At 48.7% G+C, this 19924-nt stretch overlaps 1 protein-coding gene across 1 annotated transcript in view; it reads left to right on the top strand.

Moving 5' to 3' along the window:
* Positions 1 to 19924, top strand: part of LOC144597568 (1-phosphatidylinositol 4,5-bisphosphate phosphodiesterase beta-2-like) — a 134507-nt gene that overhangs the window by 64988 nt on the left and 49595 nt on the right. Inside the window, exons 16-22 of the mRNA XM_078407054.1 lie at positions 612 to 708; positions 2335 to 2419; positions 8126 to 8250; positions 9649 to 9803; positions 10767 to 10934; positions 13142 to 13241; positions 17017 to 17121. Of these exons, the coding sequence (XP_078263180.1) occupies positions 612 to 708; positions 2335 to 2419; positions 8126 to 8250; positions 9649 to 9803; positions 10767 to 10934; positions 13142 to 13241; positions 17017 to 17121 (835 nt within the window). The remainder of the gene's footprint in view (positions 1 to 611; positions 709 to 2334; positions 2420 to 8125; positions 8251 to 9648; positions 9804 to 10766; positions 10935 to 13141; positions 13242 to 17016; positions 17122 to 19924) is intronic.

The following is a 19924-nucleotide window of genomic DNA, read 5'->3' as shown; positions in this document are numbered from 1 at the left end:
GTAAGACTGCAGACCACACTGAGTTAGTACACAAGAGTCACAACATTTTTTTTTTTTTTTTTTTACAACATTTTAAGCACCATCTTGTATCCTACAAGTCCAGATTTTAAAAAAATGTTAAGATTCTTAACTTGGCCATTAAGGCCCATTGTCCTGGTTTAGTTTAGTTAAGTTTCAGAGAAACAGCGCGGAAACAGGCCCTTCGGCCCACCGAGTCCGCACCGACCAGCGATCCCTGCACATTTACACTATCCTACGCACACCAGGGACAATTTACATTCATACCAAGCGAATTAACCTACAAACCTGTACGTCTTTGGAGTGTGGGAGGAAACCGAAGATCTCGGAGAAAACCCGCGCAGGTCACGGGCAGAACGTACAAACTCCGTACAGACGGCGCCCGTAGTCGGGATGGAACCCGGGTCTCTGGCGCTGTGAGGCAGCAACTCCTGCACATTCCAGCCTTCATTACCGTTCCTCGGGCCGCGGGTAGAACTGGCGTGGGCCGACGTTCGGGGTGATCAGCCTGTATCTCAGCAGGTCCCTCTTTAGTTACCGTTGTTTGTAACTGAGGTGAGCCTTGTATTTACTGCTTTATTCTCTCCTGACAGGGGACTGCTGGTCAGGAAGTGAGAGCTTATGAGGAGATGTCCAGTCTGGTGAACTACATTCAGCCCGTGAAGTTTGTCTCTTTTGAGCTCTCCAAGGGTAAGATATCCAATATTCCTGGCAACATGTTTCATTTAGACACGGATGGAGCTGCAGATTGTAAATAGTGAAGGGCCTGGATAGAGAGGATGTTTCCACCAGTGGGAGAGTTTAGGGCCAGAGGGCGTAGCCTCAGAATTAAAGGACCTTCCTTTAGGAAGGAGATGAGGCGGGATTTCTTTCATCAGAGTGTGGTGAATCTGTGGAATTCTTTGCCACAGAGGGCTGTGGAGGCCAAGTCAGTGGATATTTTTAAGGCAGAGATAGATACATTCTTGATCAGTGCGGGTGTCAGGGGTTATGGGGAGAAGGCAGGAGAATGGGGTTAGGAGGGAGAGATAGATCTACCATGATTAAATGGCAGAGTAGACTCAATGGGCCGAATGGCCTAATTCTGCTCCTATCACTAACGAACATGAATTTATGCAATGCTGGTTTACCAAAAAAGACACAAAGTGCCAAAATCGCAGCTGAGCGGGGAGGACTCTATATTTCTCCCATTGGCTTCACATATACGCCTCATCTATTCTCATGTGTCGGAAAGAACTGCAGATGCTGGCTTGCACTGAAGATAGACCCAAAATGTCACCCGTTCCTTCTCTCCGGAGATGCTGCCTGCCCCGCTGAGTTACTCCAGCACGTTGTGTCTGCCGGAGATGTTGGATGGAGTTGAGGAGTTGAGTGAAGAAGCACGGGTGGATGCAAAAATCTTCCAGCTTCACTGAAAGGATAAGCAAACCGTCATCATCTCCCAGGTCAGCAACAACACCAAATAACCGTTTGCATCCCCCCATCTCTCTCTCCATCCCTCCCCCACCCAAGTCACACCAGCTTCAAAGTTGTCTTGTTGAGTCTCATTGTAACTCATTCACACACAGCTAACAATGGCCTGTTTCCTTCATGAGCGTCACTTTTTTGCACTGAAGAAGGGTCTCGACCCGAAACGTCACCCATTCCTTCTCTCCTGAGATGCTGCCTGACCTGCTGAGTTACTCCAGCATTTTGTGAAATAAATACCCTCGATTTGTACCAGCATCTGCAGTTTTTTTCTTACGCTACCTGTTACGTTTTTGCATATCTTTCATTCATTTGTTCTATATCTATCTACATCACCGTCTATACCTCTCGTTTCCCTTTCCCGTGACTCTCAGTCTGAAGAAGGGTCTCGACCCGAAACGTCACCTGTTCCTTCTCTGCAGAGATGCTGCCTGTCCCGTTGAGTTACTCCAGCACTTTTGTGCCTTTCTTCAGCACTGAGGCTCTCGTTACACACAGTTGGTATTGGACAGGCCATGTCATTTGCAAGCCCGACGTCAAACTCCTGAAGCAGACACTTGATTCTATCTTTACCACTGGTGGGTGTATGGAACAAGCTGCCAGAGGAGGTCGTTGAGGCAGGGACTATCCCTACATTTAAGAAACGGTTAGGCAGATGCATGGATAGGACAGGTTTGGAGGGATGTGGACCAAATGCGGGCAGGTGGGACTAGTGCAGCTGGGACATGCTGGGCGGTGTGGGCGAGTTGGGCCGAAGGGCCAGTTTCCACACTGTATCACTCTATGACTCTATGACTCTGTGACTCTATGATAAAAGTTACTTACTTAATCTGACTTCTTCATTTGCAGAAATAAATCAATCCTACATCATCTCATCCTTCCCAGAGACCAAAGCGCTGGACATGCTCATCAAATTTTGCCTCGATTTTGTTGAGTATCTTTTCAAAAGCTCTGCGCTAAACAGTACTTGACGCGTGCTTGATACCACCGGTTAATGCAGACGTTTATGAGACAGAAATAGCTTGGACTTTAGCTTCAATCCAACGCACCAGTCCAGTTCAGTTGAGTTTATTGTCACGTGTACCGAGGTACAGTGAAAAGCTTTTGTTGCGTGCGATCCAGTCAGCGGAATGACAATACATGATTACAGTCGAGCCATTTACAGTGTACAGATACACGAGAAGGGAATATCATACATAGTTAAAGTAGGAAGTGTTGCTGTTGGAATAGAGATTTTCAGGGGGGTTGAGAGAAATGAGAGGAGAAGGGGTGTCGGGGATTATGGGGAGAAGGCAGGAGAACGGGGTTGAGGGGGAGAGATAGATCAGCCATGATTGAATGGCGGAGTAGACTCGATAGGCCGAATGGCCTAATTCTGCTCATATTATTTATGACCTTATGGGATTTAAGAGTGTGGGGCGATTGTCAAGTCAAGTCAAGTCAATTTATTTGTATAGCACATTTAAAAACAACCCACGTTGACCAAAGTGCTGCACATCTGACTAGGAAAAAAAGAAACATACAGTGGCAGGCAGCCAAAACACAACGGCGCGGCCATCTTGAACAAAATGTTAATTCAATCACCCACAGTCCAACAATAAAAGCACTAAACAGGCACCCAAATTACCCAACCCCAAAAACCCCCCAAAACACAGTCCAACAATAGAAGCATTAAATAGGCATTCAAATCACACACCCCAAAACCCCCAAAAACAGTCCAACAATAAAAGCATCAAACAGGCACTCAAACCACCCAACCCCAAAAACACACAAAAAAGAAACATCCATCAAAGAAACATCCATCACAGTGAGTCTCCTCCTCCAGTCCTCTCTCTCCTCACTGTGATGGAAGGCCACAATGTCTTTCCCTTCTCCCGCTGTCCTCGCCCGCAGTCAGGTTGTTGTGGTTGCAGGCCGCACCGGACGGTCCACAGCGGGCCAAGCCCAAGGCGCGTCGCGTCGCAGCCGCTCCCGCAGCCTCCGAAGACGGCCGGCTCCGCCGATGATAAGTCCGATCCGGGGCGGGCGAACACGCTGTCGCTGCCGCTGTTGCTGCACGTCGGGGCGGTCGTGGCTCCCGACATTGAAACCCCCGCCCAGCAGAGAAATATCCCGCGGCCATCTTAGGCCGCGCCGGACGGTGAAATGTCCGCGCCCCAAGCCCCGCGATCCGGGGCGGGCGAACATGCTGCCGCTGCCGGAGCTCCCGATGTCGGAATCCACGCGGCCCGAACCTAAGGCAAGTCGCAGCCGCTCCCGCAGCCTCCGAAGACGGCCGGCTCCGGTGATGGTAAGTCCGATCCACGGACTTGGATGGTAAGTCCGATGGAGGCTGACAGCTCCAGGAGTTGGGCCGATGGTAGGCCGCAGCAGGAACGGAGACACGGCCCAGAAAACAAAGGTCGGGTCTCCGTTCGGAAGGGACACATATTTACAGTGTTAGTTTCCCCCTCCCCCCCACATACACACATAGTACACAAACACAAAACACCACATCACAACTACAACTAAGACAAAAAAAACAACAAAAACACAAAGACAAATGGACCGCAGGTGAGCGGCAGCTGCTAGGGCAGTGCCGCCATTTTGTGATGTGTGATTGTAGACCTGCTTCCGTGGCCAGCACGCAAATAGCCGCCTGGGCTGGGCGGCAAGGCAGAGGATGCTGGACTCTTGATTAAATACAGAGTGGAATCTAATTGAGTAATCTGGGTGCTCAGGAGAGTCACCCATCCAATCATCAACATTGGGAGGTTTGGATGGTTTGTGTATCGGCTACCTGGGAGGGAGGCCGCAATCTAACCAAGGGCCTCGGCTATGAGGAGAGACTGAGCAGACTGGGGTTGTTTTCCCTGGAGCAGAGAAGGCTGAGAGGGGACATGATCGAGGTGTACAAGATCATGAGGGGCATAGATAAGGTAGATGGCGGGGAACTTCTTCCACTGGTGGAAGGTTCAACAACGAGGGGACATAGATACAGGGTAAGGGGAGGGAGGTTTCGGGGGGATGTGAGAAAGAACTTTTTCACCCAGAGGGTGGTTGGAGTCTGGAACTCACTGCCTGGGGTGGTGGTGGAGACGGGAACACTCACAACGTTTAAGAGGCATTTGGATGGGCACTTCAAATGCTACAACATTCAGGGCTACGGTCCAAATGCGGGAAAATGGGATTAAAATTAGACTGTGTTTGGTGACGGGCGGCGCAGACACGATGGGCCGAAGGGCCTCTTTCTGTGCTGTAGGACTCTATGACTCTAACTCGTGGTGTTTGTAAGTGGAAACATGTATATACCTGGGATGGATTTGGGATTGGAATTTAGTCATCGAATTTGACGGGCTTTTCTGCAGAGCAACTGTTGCAAAGGAGTGGATTATAGGCTGCAGTCTAATCAAGGCCTTTGTCTGGTTTAAAACAGAATTGCAAATGTTCATAGATTTGCATTGTCACAGAGTCATATAACGTGGAAACAGGCCCTTTGGCCCAACTTGCCCACACCGGCCAACATGTCCCAGCTACACTAGTCCCACCTGCCCGCGTTTGGCCCATATCCCTCCAAACCTGTCCTAGCCATGTACCTGTCTAACTCTTTCTTAAACGTTGCAATAGTCCCAGCCTCAACTACCTCCTCTGGCAGCTTGTTCCACACACCCACCGCCCTTTGTGTGAAAATGTTACCCCTTCAGATTCCTATTAAACCTTTTCCCCTTCACCTTCTTAAACCTTTGTCCTCTGGTCCTCGATTCCCCTACACTGGGCAAGAGACTCTGTGCATCCACCCGGTCTATTCCTCTCATGATTTTATACCTCTCTATAAGATCACCCCTCATCCTCCTGCCCTCGAAAGAATAGAGTTCCAGCCTATTCAACCTCTCTCTCCCTGTAGCTCAGACCCTCGAGTCTTTGCAACATCCTCGTAAATCTTCTCTGTACCCTTTCCAGCTTGACAACATTTTACCTATAACATGGTGATCGGAACTGAACACAATACTCTCAACACGGCCTCACCAATGTCATATAACTGCAACTTGACCTCCCAACTTCGATACTCAATACTCTGACTGATGAAGGCCAATGCGCCAAAAGCCTTTTTGACCACCCTACCTACCTACGACTCCACCTTCAAGGAACTATACACGTGCACTCCTAGATCCTTCTGCTCTACAACACTCCCCACAGCCCTACCACTCACTGTGTTAATAGAATTGCACAGGATAGAATATGCAAAAGCCATTCAACATAATGACAATGCCTACTTTTGAGATTCAGTTGAGCCACCTCCTGTCTTATCTATCTTTGTCCCGTCCCCTCCCCTGACATCAGTCTGAAGAAGGGTCTCGACCCGGAACGTCACCCATTCCTTTTCTCCTAAGATGCTGCCTGACCCGCTGAGTTACTCCAACATTTTGTGATATCCTGTCTTATCTAGGCATGTGCAGGAAAGAACTGCAGATGCTAGCTTAAATCAAAGACAGGCACCAAATGTTGAAGTAACTCAGTGGGACAGGCAGCATCTCTGGAGAGAAGAAATGGGTGACGTTTCGGGTCGAGTCTGAAGAAGGGTTTCAACCCGAAACATCACCCATTCCTTCTCACCAGAGATGCTGCCTGCCCCGCTGAGTTACTCCAGCATATTGTGTCTATCCTGCCTTATACACCGATAAGCCAAAACATTATGACCACTGACAGGTGAAGTGATTAATTTATTCACAAAATGCTGGAGTAACTCAGCAGGTCAGGCAGCATCTCAGGAGAGAAGGAATGGGTGACGTTTCGGGTCGAGACCCTTCTTCAGACTGATGTCGGGGCGGGACAAAGGAAGGATATAGGTGGAGACAGGAAGATAGAGGGAAAAATGAATAACATTGATTATCTTGTTACAATGGCACCTGTCAAGGGGTGGGATATATTAGGCAGCAAGTGAACAGTCAGTTCTTGAAGTTGATGTGTTGGATGCAGGAGAAATGGGCAGGGGTAAAGACCTGAGCGACTTTGACAAGGGCCAAATTGTTATGGCCAGACGACTGGGTCAGAGCATCTCTGAAACGGCAAGGCTTGTGGGGCGCTGCTAAAGGATCTGCTGCTAATGTTTTGGTGCCAGATTCCACAGGACACCTTCAGGGGTCTTGAAGAGTCCATGCCTCGGCGGATCGGCGCTGTTTTGGCGGCACACGGAGGACCAACAGCGCGTTAGACCAGGTGGTCATAATGTTTTGGCTCAAAAAATTTTAACATTAGAAATTGTGTTTTTGATTCCATGATTTAAATCACTAATGAAATGTGCACCAAGGCTGATGTCAAGCTTACCATTGGTGCGGACTCACTTTGCTCGAACTCTTTGCTGACTGCCTTAAACCTAATCTAATCTATCTATTCTGTGAGCTATCCCCGAGTCTGTGTGTGGCCTGACATTTGTTGATTTTTGTGTGGCCCTTACAGAGGATTTGTTAGGAATCGATAAACATCACACCTGCTGCATTATCCTGACTATCCAGTTGTTACCTCAACTAATCCAGTGAGCTTTATTCAAGCAAGATTTATTTTTGTAATAGGTGCTGCCTTACTCATTATATTTTTCCCCTCTAGATTTTGTTTCTATTTTCCTTTTTAAGTGGTGATTATTATTTCTCCCGCCCCCAAGATTAAAGCATATGGTTTATAAAGTTCCCTGTACGTATTTTACTCACTTAGATATGTTTACACCTGCTGGATTCTGGCATTGCTTATTTTTTTCTAACAAATCATTAAATCTACAGAATAGTAGTCTTGTTATTTCCCTTCTGGATTCTGGTAAAATACAAAGGTGCAATTTGTAAGTTTGGAGGGATATGGGCCTAACGCAGGCAGGTGCGACTAGTGTAGATGGGACATGTTGGCCGGTGTGGGCAAGTTGGGCCTGTTGGGGCCTGTTTCCACACTGTATCACTCTCTATAACTCTATTGTCTGCATGAGTTAATTTGCCAATTATCCTAGTCGTTTTATTTTACGTGGAACCATGTTGTTTCAAAAACCCCTCCTCTTTTAGACAATAGACAATAGGTGCAGGAGTAGACCATTCGGCCCTTCGAGCCAGCACCACCATTCAATGTGACCATTCTCAATCAGTACCCCGCTCCTGCCTTCTCCCCATACCCCCTGACTCCACTATCCTTAAGAGCTCTATCTAGCTCTCTCTTGAATGCATTCAGAGAACTGGCCTCCACTGCCTTCTGAGGCAGAGAATTCCACAGATTTACCCCTTATTCTCCTTGCTGCTTGTTCTCTGTTGCCCCACCCCCTTCACTGTTGCCAGGTTTACTCTCTGCTTCACTCCTGTTACTGCGCCAGTCGTGTCCCCCTCCCTCCCCCCCCCACCCACCTTTGCCTGCCCCCTCACCCTCATCCCACTTCAGCTCCTTTTGAAGATGGCCTCTCCAATTTGGAATGCTGGGAAGCCGGCCCATCATCCTCTCCTTCTCACTGCATTCTCTTCTTCTCACACGGCAGTCTGCTCCCGTGAAGGAGTCTCTCTGTTGCCATTATTGAACGAGATTGGGACCCGATCTCCAAGAGCGTGTAAGGTTCACTGCATCTCGTTCATCCCAGCTTTAGTGAGGCTGGCTCATATCTCAAAGGCCTCTCAGTTCCTATACACCCGCACAGATACAACACGAGGCAAATGAGTCGCATTTACCCGAAGGGGAAGAGATTGGATTCCTCAAACTACATGCCTCATGTCTTCTGGAATACTGGCTGTCAGATGGTGGCTCTGAACTTCCAGACAGCAGGTGAGTCTCAAAGCGGAGATTGGATTCGGGCCCTTGGTTCCTAGTCATTAAAAGCTGGATCGCAGAATGAAGGGAAAGATTCGTATGGCATGGTTTATAGTGTAAAACTTAGTCAGAGGTGCGACTGAGGTTTAGGGTGAAGAGGAAAAGATCTAATTGGAATCTGAGGGGTAACTTTTTCACACAAAGGATGGTGGGTGTATGGAACAAGCTGCCAGAGGAGGTGGTTGAGGCTGGGACTATCACAACATTTAAGCAACAGTTAGACAGGTACATGGATAGGACAGGTTTGGAGGGATATGGACCAAGCGCAGGCAGGTGGGACCAATGTCGCTGGGACATGTTGGCCGGTGCGGGCAAGTTGGGCCGAAGGGCCTGTTTCCACACTGTATCACTCGATGACTCTATGACTCTATGTGCAGCATAGGAACAGCCCTTCAGCCCACAGAACGCCAAGACCAACTCTTATTTTCCTACACATGATCCACATCCCTCCATTCCTTGCATATCTATATGCCTTCTTCACCAACCTCTCTAGTTGGACTACATCCTGTTGCATATGTAGTCTTCTCCACAGGCTCAATATTTTTGACAATCATATGTATATCTCTGTTTAGGAAAAAAACTGCAGATCCTGGTCCAAATCGAAGGTAGACACAAAATGCTGGAGTAACTCAGCGGGTCAGGCAGCATCTCTGGAGAGAAGGAATGGGTGACGTTTTGGGTCGGGACACTTCTTCAGACTGATGTCAATAGACAATAGACAATAGGTGCAGGAGTAGGCCATTCGGCCCTTCGAGCCAGCACCGCCATTCAATGTGATCAAGGCTGATCATTCTCAATACCCCGTTCCTGCCTTCTCACCATACCCCCTGACTCCGCTATCCTTAAGAGCTCTATCTAGCTCTCTCTTGAATGCATTCAGAGAATTGGCCTCCACTGCCTTCTGAGGCAGAGAATTCCAGTGATGTCAGGGGAGGGGGCGGGACAAAGATAGAATGTAGTCGGAGACAGGAAGACTAGTGGGAGAACTGGGAAGGGGAGGGGATAGAGAGGGAAAGCAGGGACCATCTGAAGTTAAGGTCAATGTTTATACCGCTGGGGTGTAAACTACCCAAGCGAAATATGAGCGAAATTGAAATCCTCCAATTTGTGCTGGGCCTCGCTCTGACAATGGAGGAGGCCCAGGACAGAAAGGTTAGGCTGGGAGTGGGAGGGGCAGTTGAAGTGCTGAGCCACCGGGAGATCAGGTCGGTTAAGATGGACTGAGCGGAGGTGTTCAGCGAAACGATTGCCGAGCCTGCACTTGGTCTCGCCGATGGTATTTCTGACAGTCTTCTTCAATTTGGCAGACCTCCTGATTGAGATTCGATGATTTTCTCTGCTTCGTTCCTTTAGATATCCCCATGCAGCTGAACAATGCGTGCTTCGAGTTCAATGGTCGGTGTGGCTACATTCTGAAGCATGAACTGCTGCGATGCCTGGACAAGAAGTTTGACCCTTTCACTGCTGATCAGATAGATGTGATCGCACCAAACACGCTGTCCATTTTGGTAACATTTGCATTTTATTCCACTTCAAGAGTTGTTACTTTCACCTATGTTCCACGAGTGAGTTACAGAACATTAAAGGGATTCCCTATTCAAACACCAGCTCTTTTTGCTACTGTATTTTCCTTGCACGCTCCAGGATAAGGCTTAAGGCATTTAGAACTGAGAAGACAATAGACAATAGACAATAGGTGTAGGAGTAGGCCATTCGGCCCTTCGAGCCAGCACCACCATTCAATGTGATCATGGCTGATCACCCACAATCAGTACCCCGTTCCTGCCTTCTCCCCATACCCCCTGACTCCGCTATACCCCCTGACTCTATCTCCCCATACCCCCTGACTCTATCTAGCTCTCTCTTGAATGCATTCAGAGAATTGGCCTCCACTGCCTTCTGAGGCAGAGATTTCCACAGATTCACAACTCTCTGACTGAAAACGTTTTTCCTCATCTCTGTTCTAAATGGCCTACCCCTTATTCTTAAACTGTGGCCCCTTGTTCTGGACTCCCCCAACTTTGGGAACATGTTTCCTGCCTCTAACATGCCCAACCCCTTAATAATCTTATACGTTTCGATAAGATCCCCTCTCATCCTTCTAAATTCCAGTGTATACAAGCCTAGTCGCTCCAGTCTTTCAACATAAGCGGAAACATGCGCAGGAAGGAACTGCAGATGCTGGTCTACACTGAAGGCAGGCACAAAATGCTGGAGTAACTCGGCGGGACAGGCAGCATCACTGGAGAGAAGGGATGTAGAAACAAGGAGCTGCAGATGCTGTTTACAAAACAGATTCTTGATGAGCATGCATGTCAGGGGTTATGGGGAGAAGGCAGGAAAATGGGGTTAAGAGGGAAAGATAGATCAGCCATGATTGAATGGTGGAGTAGACTTGATGGGCTGAATGGCCTAAATCTGCTCCTATCACTTATGAACGTGAATTTAACCCTTGCTGCTTTCTGTTACAGGTTAAATCAGGGCAATTTCTGTCGGATCGGAACTGTAAGTTCTATGTTGAAGTGGAGTTGTTTGGGCTCCCAAATGACCCCCGGCAGAAATTCAGGACAAAGTTGACCTGTGAGCAAAACTCCATCAACCCTCAGTGGAGGGATGACGAACCATTTGTCTTTGAAAAGGTACAGTGCTCAAGAGCATACCGTTGCAACACGTGCATTGTTTTCTTCCACAGCTTCACGCATTGGTGAGACCACACCTGGAGTATTGCGTACAGTTTTGGTCTCCTAATCTGAGGAAAGACATTCTTGCCATAGAGGGAGTACAGAGAAGGTTCACCAGATTGATTCCTGGGATGGCAGGACTTTCATATGAAGAAAGACTAGATAGACTCGGCTTGTACTCGCTGGAATTTAGAAGACCGAGGGGGGATCTTATAGAAACTTACAAAATTCTTAAGGGGTTGGACAGGCTAGATGCAGGAAGATTGTTCCCGATGTTGGGGAAGTCCAGAACAAGGGGTCACAGTTTAAGGATAAGGGGGAAGTCTTTTAGGACCGAGATGAGAAAGTTTTTTTTCACACAGTGTGGTGAATCTGTGGAATTCTCTGCCACAGAAGGTAGTTGAGGCCAGTTCATTGGCTATATTTAAGAGGGAGTTAGATGTGGCCCTTGTGGCTAAAGGGATCAGGGGGTATGGAGAGAAGGCAGGTACAGGATACTGAGTTGGATGATCAGCCATGATCATATTGAATGGCGGTGCAGGCGCGAAGGGCCGAATGGCCTACTCCTGCACCTATTTTCTATGTTTCTATGTTTCTAACCCAGTTGAGTGGGGATGGCTCAAACTCAGCCCACTTGCCCATGGGCCAAGACCCCAGGTCCTGAACACGACAAGCTCATGACACCCCAACCCCATCCCCACCCCAGCCGGGCTCATTGGGGCCCAACTGATTCCTGCGGGTGTCAGGGGTTACGGGGAGAAGGCAGGAGAATGGGGTCAGGAGGGAGAGACGGATCAGCCATGGTTGAATGGCGGAGTAGACTTGATGGGCTGAATGGCCTAATTCTGCTCCAATCACTAATGGCCTTGTGACCAGCTCTCCCAGTGAAACTGCAAGAGCTCCCAGCTCCAATGTCTTAGTAAGCCAGTCTCACTGGAGCCCAGACCCCAATGCTCCTATTGGGCATCCTGAAGGAACCCTTGCGTTCCCTCCCTCTCCAACCCCTCCCCCTTCCCAGTTCTCCAACCAGTCTCACTGTCTCTGACCACATTTGATCTCTGTTTGCATCCCTGATGACCTTATGTAAGTGGGCGGTTAATGGTTGAAGTCGACTCAGTAGGCTGCAGGTCTCTTCTCCGTGCTATATGACTTTCTGAGATCACACATGATCAGGATTTAGCCTTGGACTTCATGTGAGGTGGCTCATTTGATTCTAGCCCCTCCTCCCATTCACCCTCCCCCCTCCCCCACCCTCCCCCACCTCCCCCCATCCCAATGGTGGCTGGGCCGGCTGGACCTCAACCTCATTTGTACCGAAGGAAGCTGGCCACTCAGGACGTGCTCTACCCAGGGATGTCCCGGCTGTAGGTGGAGGGTCAGCTTACTCAGTTCACCCTTTCAGGTAAAACCCTCAGGCTGGGCAGCCAGTGAACGTGGCTGTGGGCCGCAGGGTGCAGGACAATCCAGTCCACACCATTACTGGTACCATCAGACCTCTCACCCATGGCCTCCTTGCCTGGGTTCAGGCCAAAGATACTAGAGGAACAAGATGGACCACTCCGTTGAAATCGCCTATGCTGAAGTGCAGGAGCCATTTTAGTAAGCAAAACCCGCTGTTCGCCATGCCTCTCGCAGTGTAATCAGTGTGGTGGGGGAACAGTATGTGTGATGCAGAATATATCTCATCTATCAGATATATTAGATATCTGATAGATGAGAATCTATCTCATCTATGCAGAATATGCAGAATATATCTCATTCTGCAGAATATGCAGAATATATCTGCATATATATATATATTGCAGAATATGCAACAATGCATATTATTATGCATAATAATGCAGAATATTAAATGCAGAATATGCAGAATATTGCATATATATTCTGCATATATATGCAGAATATATCTCATCTATCAATTCACAGATTTTTGTTATTTTTCTTTTTAAATGTCTCTGCAAGTTTCTGCCTACTAAAATGGCGCCGTGACGGACTAGGGTTTTTAGGGTCGAGTGGTCTATCTTGCTCCTCTAGTATCTCTGGTTCAGGCTGTTCACCGCCCCCTGCCACATGGTTGGCTTCTGTTGCTGATGTCTGGGTGGATCTCGCTGTCTGTTTGGGAATGACACCTCAGCTGCTGTCTGATCGGAACCCTTGCCTTGCAGATCCTCGTGCCGGATATGACCTTTGTACGAATTGCCACTTTTGAAGAAAGTGGAAAATTCGTTGGGCACAGGATTCTTCCAGTTACGGCTGTCCAAACAGGTATGCCTGGTCTAGCTGCTTCCCATCATTTGCACCGATTTATCATTCACTCCCACATTATAGTTCACGCGATCTGGGTGTCCTAGTGCACTAGTCACTGAAAGGAAGCATGCAGGTACAGCAGGCAGTGAAGAAAGCCAATGGAATGTTGGTCTTCATAACAAGAGGAGTTGAGTATAGGAGCAAAGAGGTCCTTCTGCAGTTGTACAGGGCCCTAGTGAGACCGCACCTGGAGTACTGTGTGCAGTTTTGGTCTCCAAATTTGAGGAAGGATATTCTTGCTATTGAGGGCGTGCAGTGTAGGTTTACTAGGTTAATTCCCGGAATGGCAGGACTGTCATATGTTGAAAGACTGGAGCGACTAGGCTTGTATACACTGGAATTTAGAAGGATGAGAGGAGATCTTATCGATACGTATAAGATTATTAAGGGGTTGGACACGTTAGAGACAGGAAACATGTTCCCAATGTTGGGGGAGTCCAGAACAAGGGGCCACAGTTTAAGAATAAGGGGTAGGCCATTTAGAACTGAGATGAGGAAAAACCTTTTGAGTCAGAGAGTTGTGAATCTGTGGAATTCTCTGCCTCAGAAGGCAGTGGAGGCCAATTCTCTGAATGCATTCAAGAGAGAGCTAGATAGAGCTCTTAAGGATAGCGGAGTCAGGGGGTATGGGGAGAAGGCAGGAACGGGGTACTGATTGAGAATGATCAGCCATGATCACATTGAATGGCGGTGCTGGCTCGAAGGGCCGAATGGCCTCCTCCTGCACCTATTGTCTATTGTCTATTGTCTATGCCCATTCACCATAAACCCAGACATCAGAATCCTTGATCACATGCACGTGTACATTCCCTATATTAATAGTATTATAGTCATAGAGTGATACAGCGTGGAAACAGGCCCTTCGGCCCAACTTGCCCACACTGGCCAACATGTCCCAGCTACGCTAGTCCCACCTGCCTGCATTTGGCCCATATCCCTCCAAACCTGTCCTATCCATGTACCTGTCTAACTGTTTCTTAAAAGTTGGGATAGTTTCTGCCTCAAATACCTCCTCTTGCAGTTTGTCCCATATACCGACCGCCTTTTGTGTGTAAAATTATGTTCACATTCACCTTACAAATACAGACCGTATTTACATGACTTTTTTTCCTGTAATTCCATGAGCATTCTGAAACTCAAGGTCACAGTGCAAGGATGTTCCCTACAATCACAGACCGCACGCATAATAGTCCTGGATCCCCATGTTATATGGTTATTCACAAAGTCCTCAACATATAATTGGGCGGCACGGTGGCTTAGCGGTAGAGCTACTGCCTTACAGCGCCAGAGGCCCGGGTTCGATCCCGACTACGGGTGCTTATCTGTACGGAGTTTGTACGTTCTCCCCGTGACCTACGTGGGTTTTCTCTGAGATCTTCGGTTTCGTCCCACACTCCAAAGACGTGCAGGTTTGTAGGTTAATTGGCTTGGTGTAAATGTAAAACTGTCCCGAGCGTGTGTAGGGTAGTGTTCGTGCGCGGGGAACGCTGGTCGGTGCGGACTCAGTGGGCCGAAGGGCCTTTTTCCGGGTCCGTATCTCGAAACTAAACTAAATAGACAGGTAGTCTCCAGACTTTATACAGCCAAATGCCATTTTACACCAAGGTCATGTTATGCTGAATGTTTAGACCACATTACAGGCACATACCCAAAGCTCCATTTTATCATTCCATGGATAATTCATAAGTGCCAGATCATATTTTTACAGGATTTACGGGACATTCCTGCATTCCAGAATCCAATTTCAAGTGTACATGTGATTCCATAGATATTTACATGTAGATAACCCATATTATAATTTACAGAAAATACTGGAAATACTCAACAGATCAGACCGCATCTGTGCAGCTTGAACCTGTTAATGTTTAAGATCAATCTTGAAAATTCATTGACCTGAAACTTTCACTCTGTTTCTTTGTTAACGGGTGCATTTTCAGCTTTCATTTTGAATTGCCGGCATCGGTAATTGTTTACTTCCCCGTACAAAAGGGCGGGTCACGGTGGCGCAGCGGTCGAGTTGCCGCCTTCCAGCAAATGCAGCGCCGGAGACCCGGGTTCCATCCCGACTACGGGTGCTGTCTGTACGGAGTTTGTACGTTCTCCCAGTGACCTGCCTGGGTTTTCTCCGAGATCTTCGGTTTCCTCCCACACTCCAAAGACGTACAGGTTTGTAGGTTAATTGGCTTGGTGTGTGTGTAAATTGTCCCTAGTGTGTATAGGATAGTGTTAATGTGCGGTGATTGCTGGTCGGCGCGGACTCGGTGGGCCGAAGGGCTTGTTTCCGCGCAGTATGCTCTCAGGGCTAACGGAATCAAAGGATATGGGGAGAAAGCAGGAATGGGGCACTGACTTTGAATGATCAGCCTTGATCGTATTGAATGGCGGTGCAGGTTCGAACGGCCGAATGGCCTACTCCGGCACCTATTTTCAATGTTTCTACGTTTCTATGTATCTCTGAACTAAATTAAATTAAATTAAATTTCAACTAAACTAAACTAAGCTAAACGTTATTTACCATTCACTGTCCTTCACCTGCCCTGTTCTTCTCAACCTATCCCTGCTGCACAGCTATCTGGATACAAGCCCACTGACTCGCACAGCTATCTGGACTACACTTCTTCCCACCCGGTCCCCTGCAAAAAGTCTATCCCCTACTCCCAATTCCTCCGTCTACGCCGCATCTGCGCCCGGGATGAGGTGTTTCAGACTAGGGCTTCCGAGATGTCCTCGTTTTTCAGAAAACGGGGCTTCCCCTCCTCCATTATAGATGAGGCTCTCACTAGGGTCTCTTCTACATCCCGCAGCTCAGCTCTTGCTCCCCCTCCCCCCACTCGCAACAAGGACAGGATCCCCCTCGTTCTCACCTTCCACCCCACCAGCCAGCGGATCCAACATATCATCCACCAACATTTCCGTCACCTACAACAGGACCCCACCACTGGCCATATCTTCCCAACCCCTCCCCTCTCTGCATTCCGCAGAGACCGTTCCCTCCGCAACTCCCTGGTCCACTCGTCCCTTCCTACCCAAACCACCCTAACCCCGGGCACTTTCCCTTGCAACCGCACGAGATGCAACACCTGTCCCTTTACCTCCCCCCTCAACTCCATCAAAGGACCCAAACAGTCTTTCCAGGTGAGACAGAGGTTCACCTGCACCTCCTCCAACCTCATCTATTGCATCCGCTGCTCTAGATGTCAACTTATTTATATCGGCGAAACCAAGAGCAGGCTCGGCGATCGCTTCGCTGAACACCTGCGCTCGGTCCGCATTAACGCAACTGATCTCCCGTTGGCCCAGCACTTTAACTCCCCCTCCCATTCCCAGTCTGACCTCTCTGTCATGGGCCTCCTCCAGTGCCATAGTGGGGCCCGCCGGAAATTGGAGGAGCAGCACCTCATATTTCGCCTGGGCAGTTTGCAGCCCAGTGGTATGAACATCGACTTCTCCAACTTCAGATAGTTCCTCTGTCCCTCCCTTCCCCTCCTCCTTCCCAGATCTCCCTCTATCTTCCTGTCTCCACCTATATCCTTCCTTTGTCCCACCCCCGACATCAGTCTGAAGAAGGGTCTCGACCCGAAACGTCACCCATTCCTTCTCTCCCGAGATGCTGCCTGACCTGCTGAGTTACTCCAGCATTTTGTGAATAAATCAATTTGTACCAGCATCTGCAGTTATTTTCTTATATCCTGCTGTACAATGTTCCTGAGTGTGATGTTGATTGCCTCCACAGGCTATCACCACGTAGGTCTGCGCAATGACACCAACCACCTGCTCACCATGCCGACGCTGTTCGTCTATATTGAAGTGGGGGACTACATACCTCACACCTGGGCAGGTGAGATGGATCACTACACTGGCCGCTCACATTTACTGCACCTCCCACACGCGTTTGATGTTACCACCACCGATGATAGGAGCAGGGAGCTCCTTCTGCAGTTGTACAGTTATACATTAATGACTTGGATGAAGGGATTTAAAATAACATTAGCAAATTTGCAGATGACACAAAGCTGGGTGGTAGTGTGAACTGTGAGGAAGATGCTATGAGGTTGCAGGGTGACTTGGACAGGTTGTGTGAGTGGGCGGATGCATGGCAGATGCAGTTTAATGTGGATAAGTGTGAGGTTATCCACTTTGGTGGTAAGAATAGGAAGGCAGATTATTATCTGAATGGTGTCAAGTTAGGAACAGGGGACGTACAACGAGATCTGGGTGTCCTAGTGCATCAGTCACTGAAAGGAAGCATGCAGGTACAGCAGGCAGTGAAGAAAGCCAATGGAATGTTGGCCTTCATAACAAGAGGAGTTGAGTATAGGAGCAAAGAGGTCCTTCTGCAGTTGTACAGGGCCCTATTGAGACTTGGAGTACTGTGTGCAGTTTTGGTCTCCAAATTTGAGGAAGGATATTCTTGCTATTGAGGGAGTGCAGCGTAGGTTTACTAGGTTAATTCCCAGAATGGCGGGACAGTCGTATGTTGAAAGACTGGAGCGACTAGGCTTGTATACACTGGAATTTTGAAGGATGAGAGGAGATCTTATTGAAACTTATAAGATTATTAAGGGGTTGGACACGTTAGAGGCAGGAAACATGTTCCCAATGTTGGGGGAGTCCAGAACCAGGGGCCACAGTTTAAGAATAAGGGGTAGGCCGTTTAGAACGGAGATGAGGAAAAACTTTTTCAGTCAGAGAGTTGTGAATCTGTGGAATTCTCTGCCTCAGAAGGCAGTGGAGGCCAATTCTCTGAATGCATTCAAGAGAGAGCTAGATAGAGCTCTTAAGGATAGCGGAGTCAGGGGGTGTGGGGAGAAGGCAGGAACGGGGTACTGATTGAGAATGATCAGCCATGATCACATTGAATGGTGGTGCTGGCTCAAAGGGCCGAATGGCCTACTCCTGCACCTGTTGTCTATTGTCTATTGTCTATTGTCTATTGTCTATTGTCTCTCCACATTCAACCCACACCTGCCCTTAGAGATCCACTCACGTAATTAAATTGTAATTTGTCGGGAGCACGGTGGCACAGCGGTAGAGTTGCTGCCTTACAGCGCTTGCAGCGCAAGGGACCCGGGTTCGATCCCGACTACGGGTGCCGTCTGTACGGAGTTTGTACGTTCTCCCCGTGACCTGCATGGGTTTTCTCTGAGATCTTTGGTTTCCTCCCACACTCCAAAGACGTACAGGTATGTAGGTTAATTGGCTTGGCACAAGTGTAAATTGTCCCTAGGGTGTGTAGGATAGTGTTAGTGTGTGGGGATCGCTGGTCGGCATGGACCCGGTGGGCTGAAGGGCCTGTTTCCGCGCTGTATCTCTAAACTAAACTAAACACTGGTATTTCCTTACCTGGACTGGAGGCACCCAGGCATTGACATGGGGTCAGATTTGGAATTCACACCTGATACAGGTAGCTCCAGGCCAGGCCAGTCCCTCATCCACCGCCCATGGTTTGAAGTCCTCGCTGCGTGAGGCACTGAGGCAAACATGAAGCTGACTCCCAGCATATCCCGGGGGCTATGTCCGTGTCCGCTTCCTTACCGGCCCCCAGAAATTGGCCTTCCATCCAGCACAAGCATTTTGCTCTGCTCTCTGACCATGTGTTGATGACGCAGTTGGCAGCCAAATAATCTGCGCAGCACAACATGCTGAGGCAGCGTTGGTGGAGCCTTTCCAGAGGTGCTCCCTGTGCCGCTGAGTTACTCCACCTTTTTGTGTCTGTCGTTGGTGGAACATACTCCCTCAGAACCAGGGGCCACAGTTTAAGAATAAGGGGTGGGCCATTTAGAACGGAGATGAGGAAAAACTTTTTCAGTCAGAGTGTTGTGAATCTGTGGAATTCTCTGTCTCAGAAGGCAGTGGAGGCCAAGTCTCTAAATGCATTCAAGAGAGAGCTAGATAGAGCTCTTAAGGATAGCGGAGTCAGGGGGTATGGGGAGAAGGCAGGAATGGGGTACTGATTGAGAATGATCAGCCATGATCACATTGAATGGCGGTGCTGGCTCGAAGGGCCGAATAGCCTCCTCCTGCACATATTGTCTCTTGTCTATTGTCAGGAAGGTAGAAAGTCTGTAGAAGGGTCTCGGCCCGAAACGTCACCCATTCCTTCTCTCCAGAGATGCTGCCAGTGCCGCTGAGTTACTCCAGCATTTTGTGTCTACCTTCGATTTAAAACCAGCATCTGCAGTTTTTTTCCCCTATACTCCCTCAGGACATGTGTGGCCCAGGTCCTGCCAGGGTCTGTTCGGGTAGCTGACACGGGAGTAATTTGTAAGTGTGTGGGAAGGAACTGCCGATGCTGGTTTAAACTGTAAGTGCTGCCGGGAGTCGGCCTCGTCTTCACCTTTGCCTTGGTTCTACGGCCACTACAGCCCAATTTAAAATGGACAATGGACTTCAGATTGAGCTAACAAAATGTGGAGGAAGGAACTGCAGATGCTGGTTTAAACTGGAGATAGACATGAAAAGCTGGAGTAACTCAGCGGGTCAGTCAGCATCTCTGGAGAAAAGGAATAGGAGATGCTTCGGAGGAGTATCTGAAGAAGGGTCTCGACCCAAAACGTCACCTATTCTTTTTCCCCCAGAGATGCTGCCTGACCCGCAGAGTTACTCCAGCTTTTGTGTCTGTCCTCAGATGGAGCTTGGCA

Source organism: Rhinoraja longicauda, chromosome 10 (genome assembly GCF_053455715.1).
Source record: "Rhinoraja longicauda isolate Sanriku21f chromosome 10, sRhiLon1.1, whole genome shotgun sequence".
In the NCBI taxonomy this organism is placed as follows: Eukaryota; Metazoa; Chordata; class Chondrichthyes; order Rajiformes; family Arhynchobatidae; genus Rhinoraja; species Rhinoraja longicauda.
This window is presented reverse-complemented; position numbering and strand designations above follow the sequence as displayed.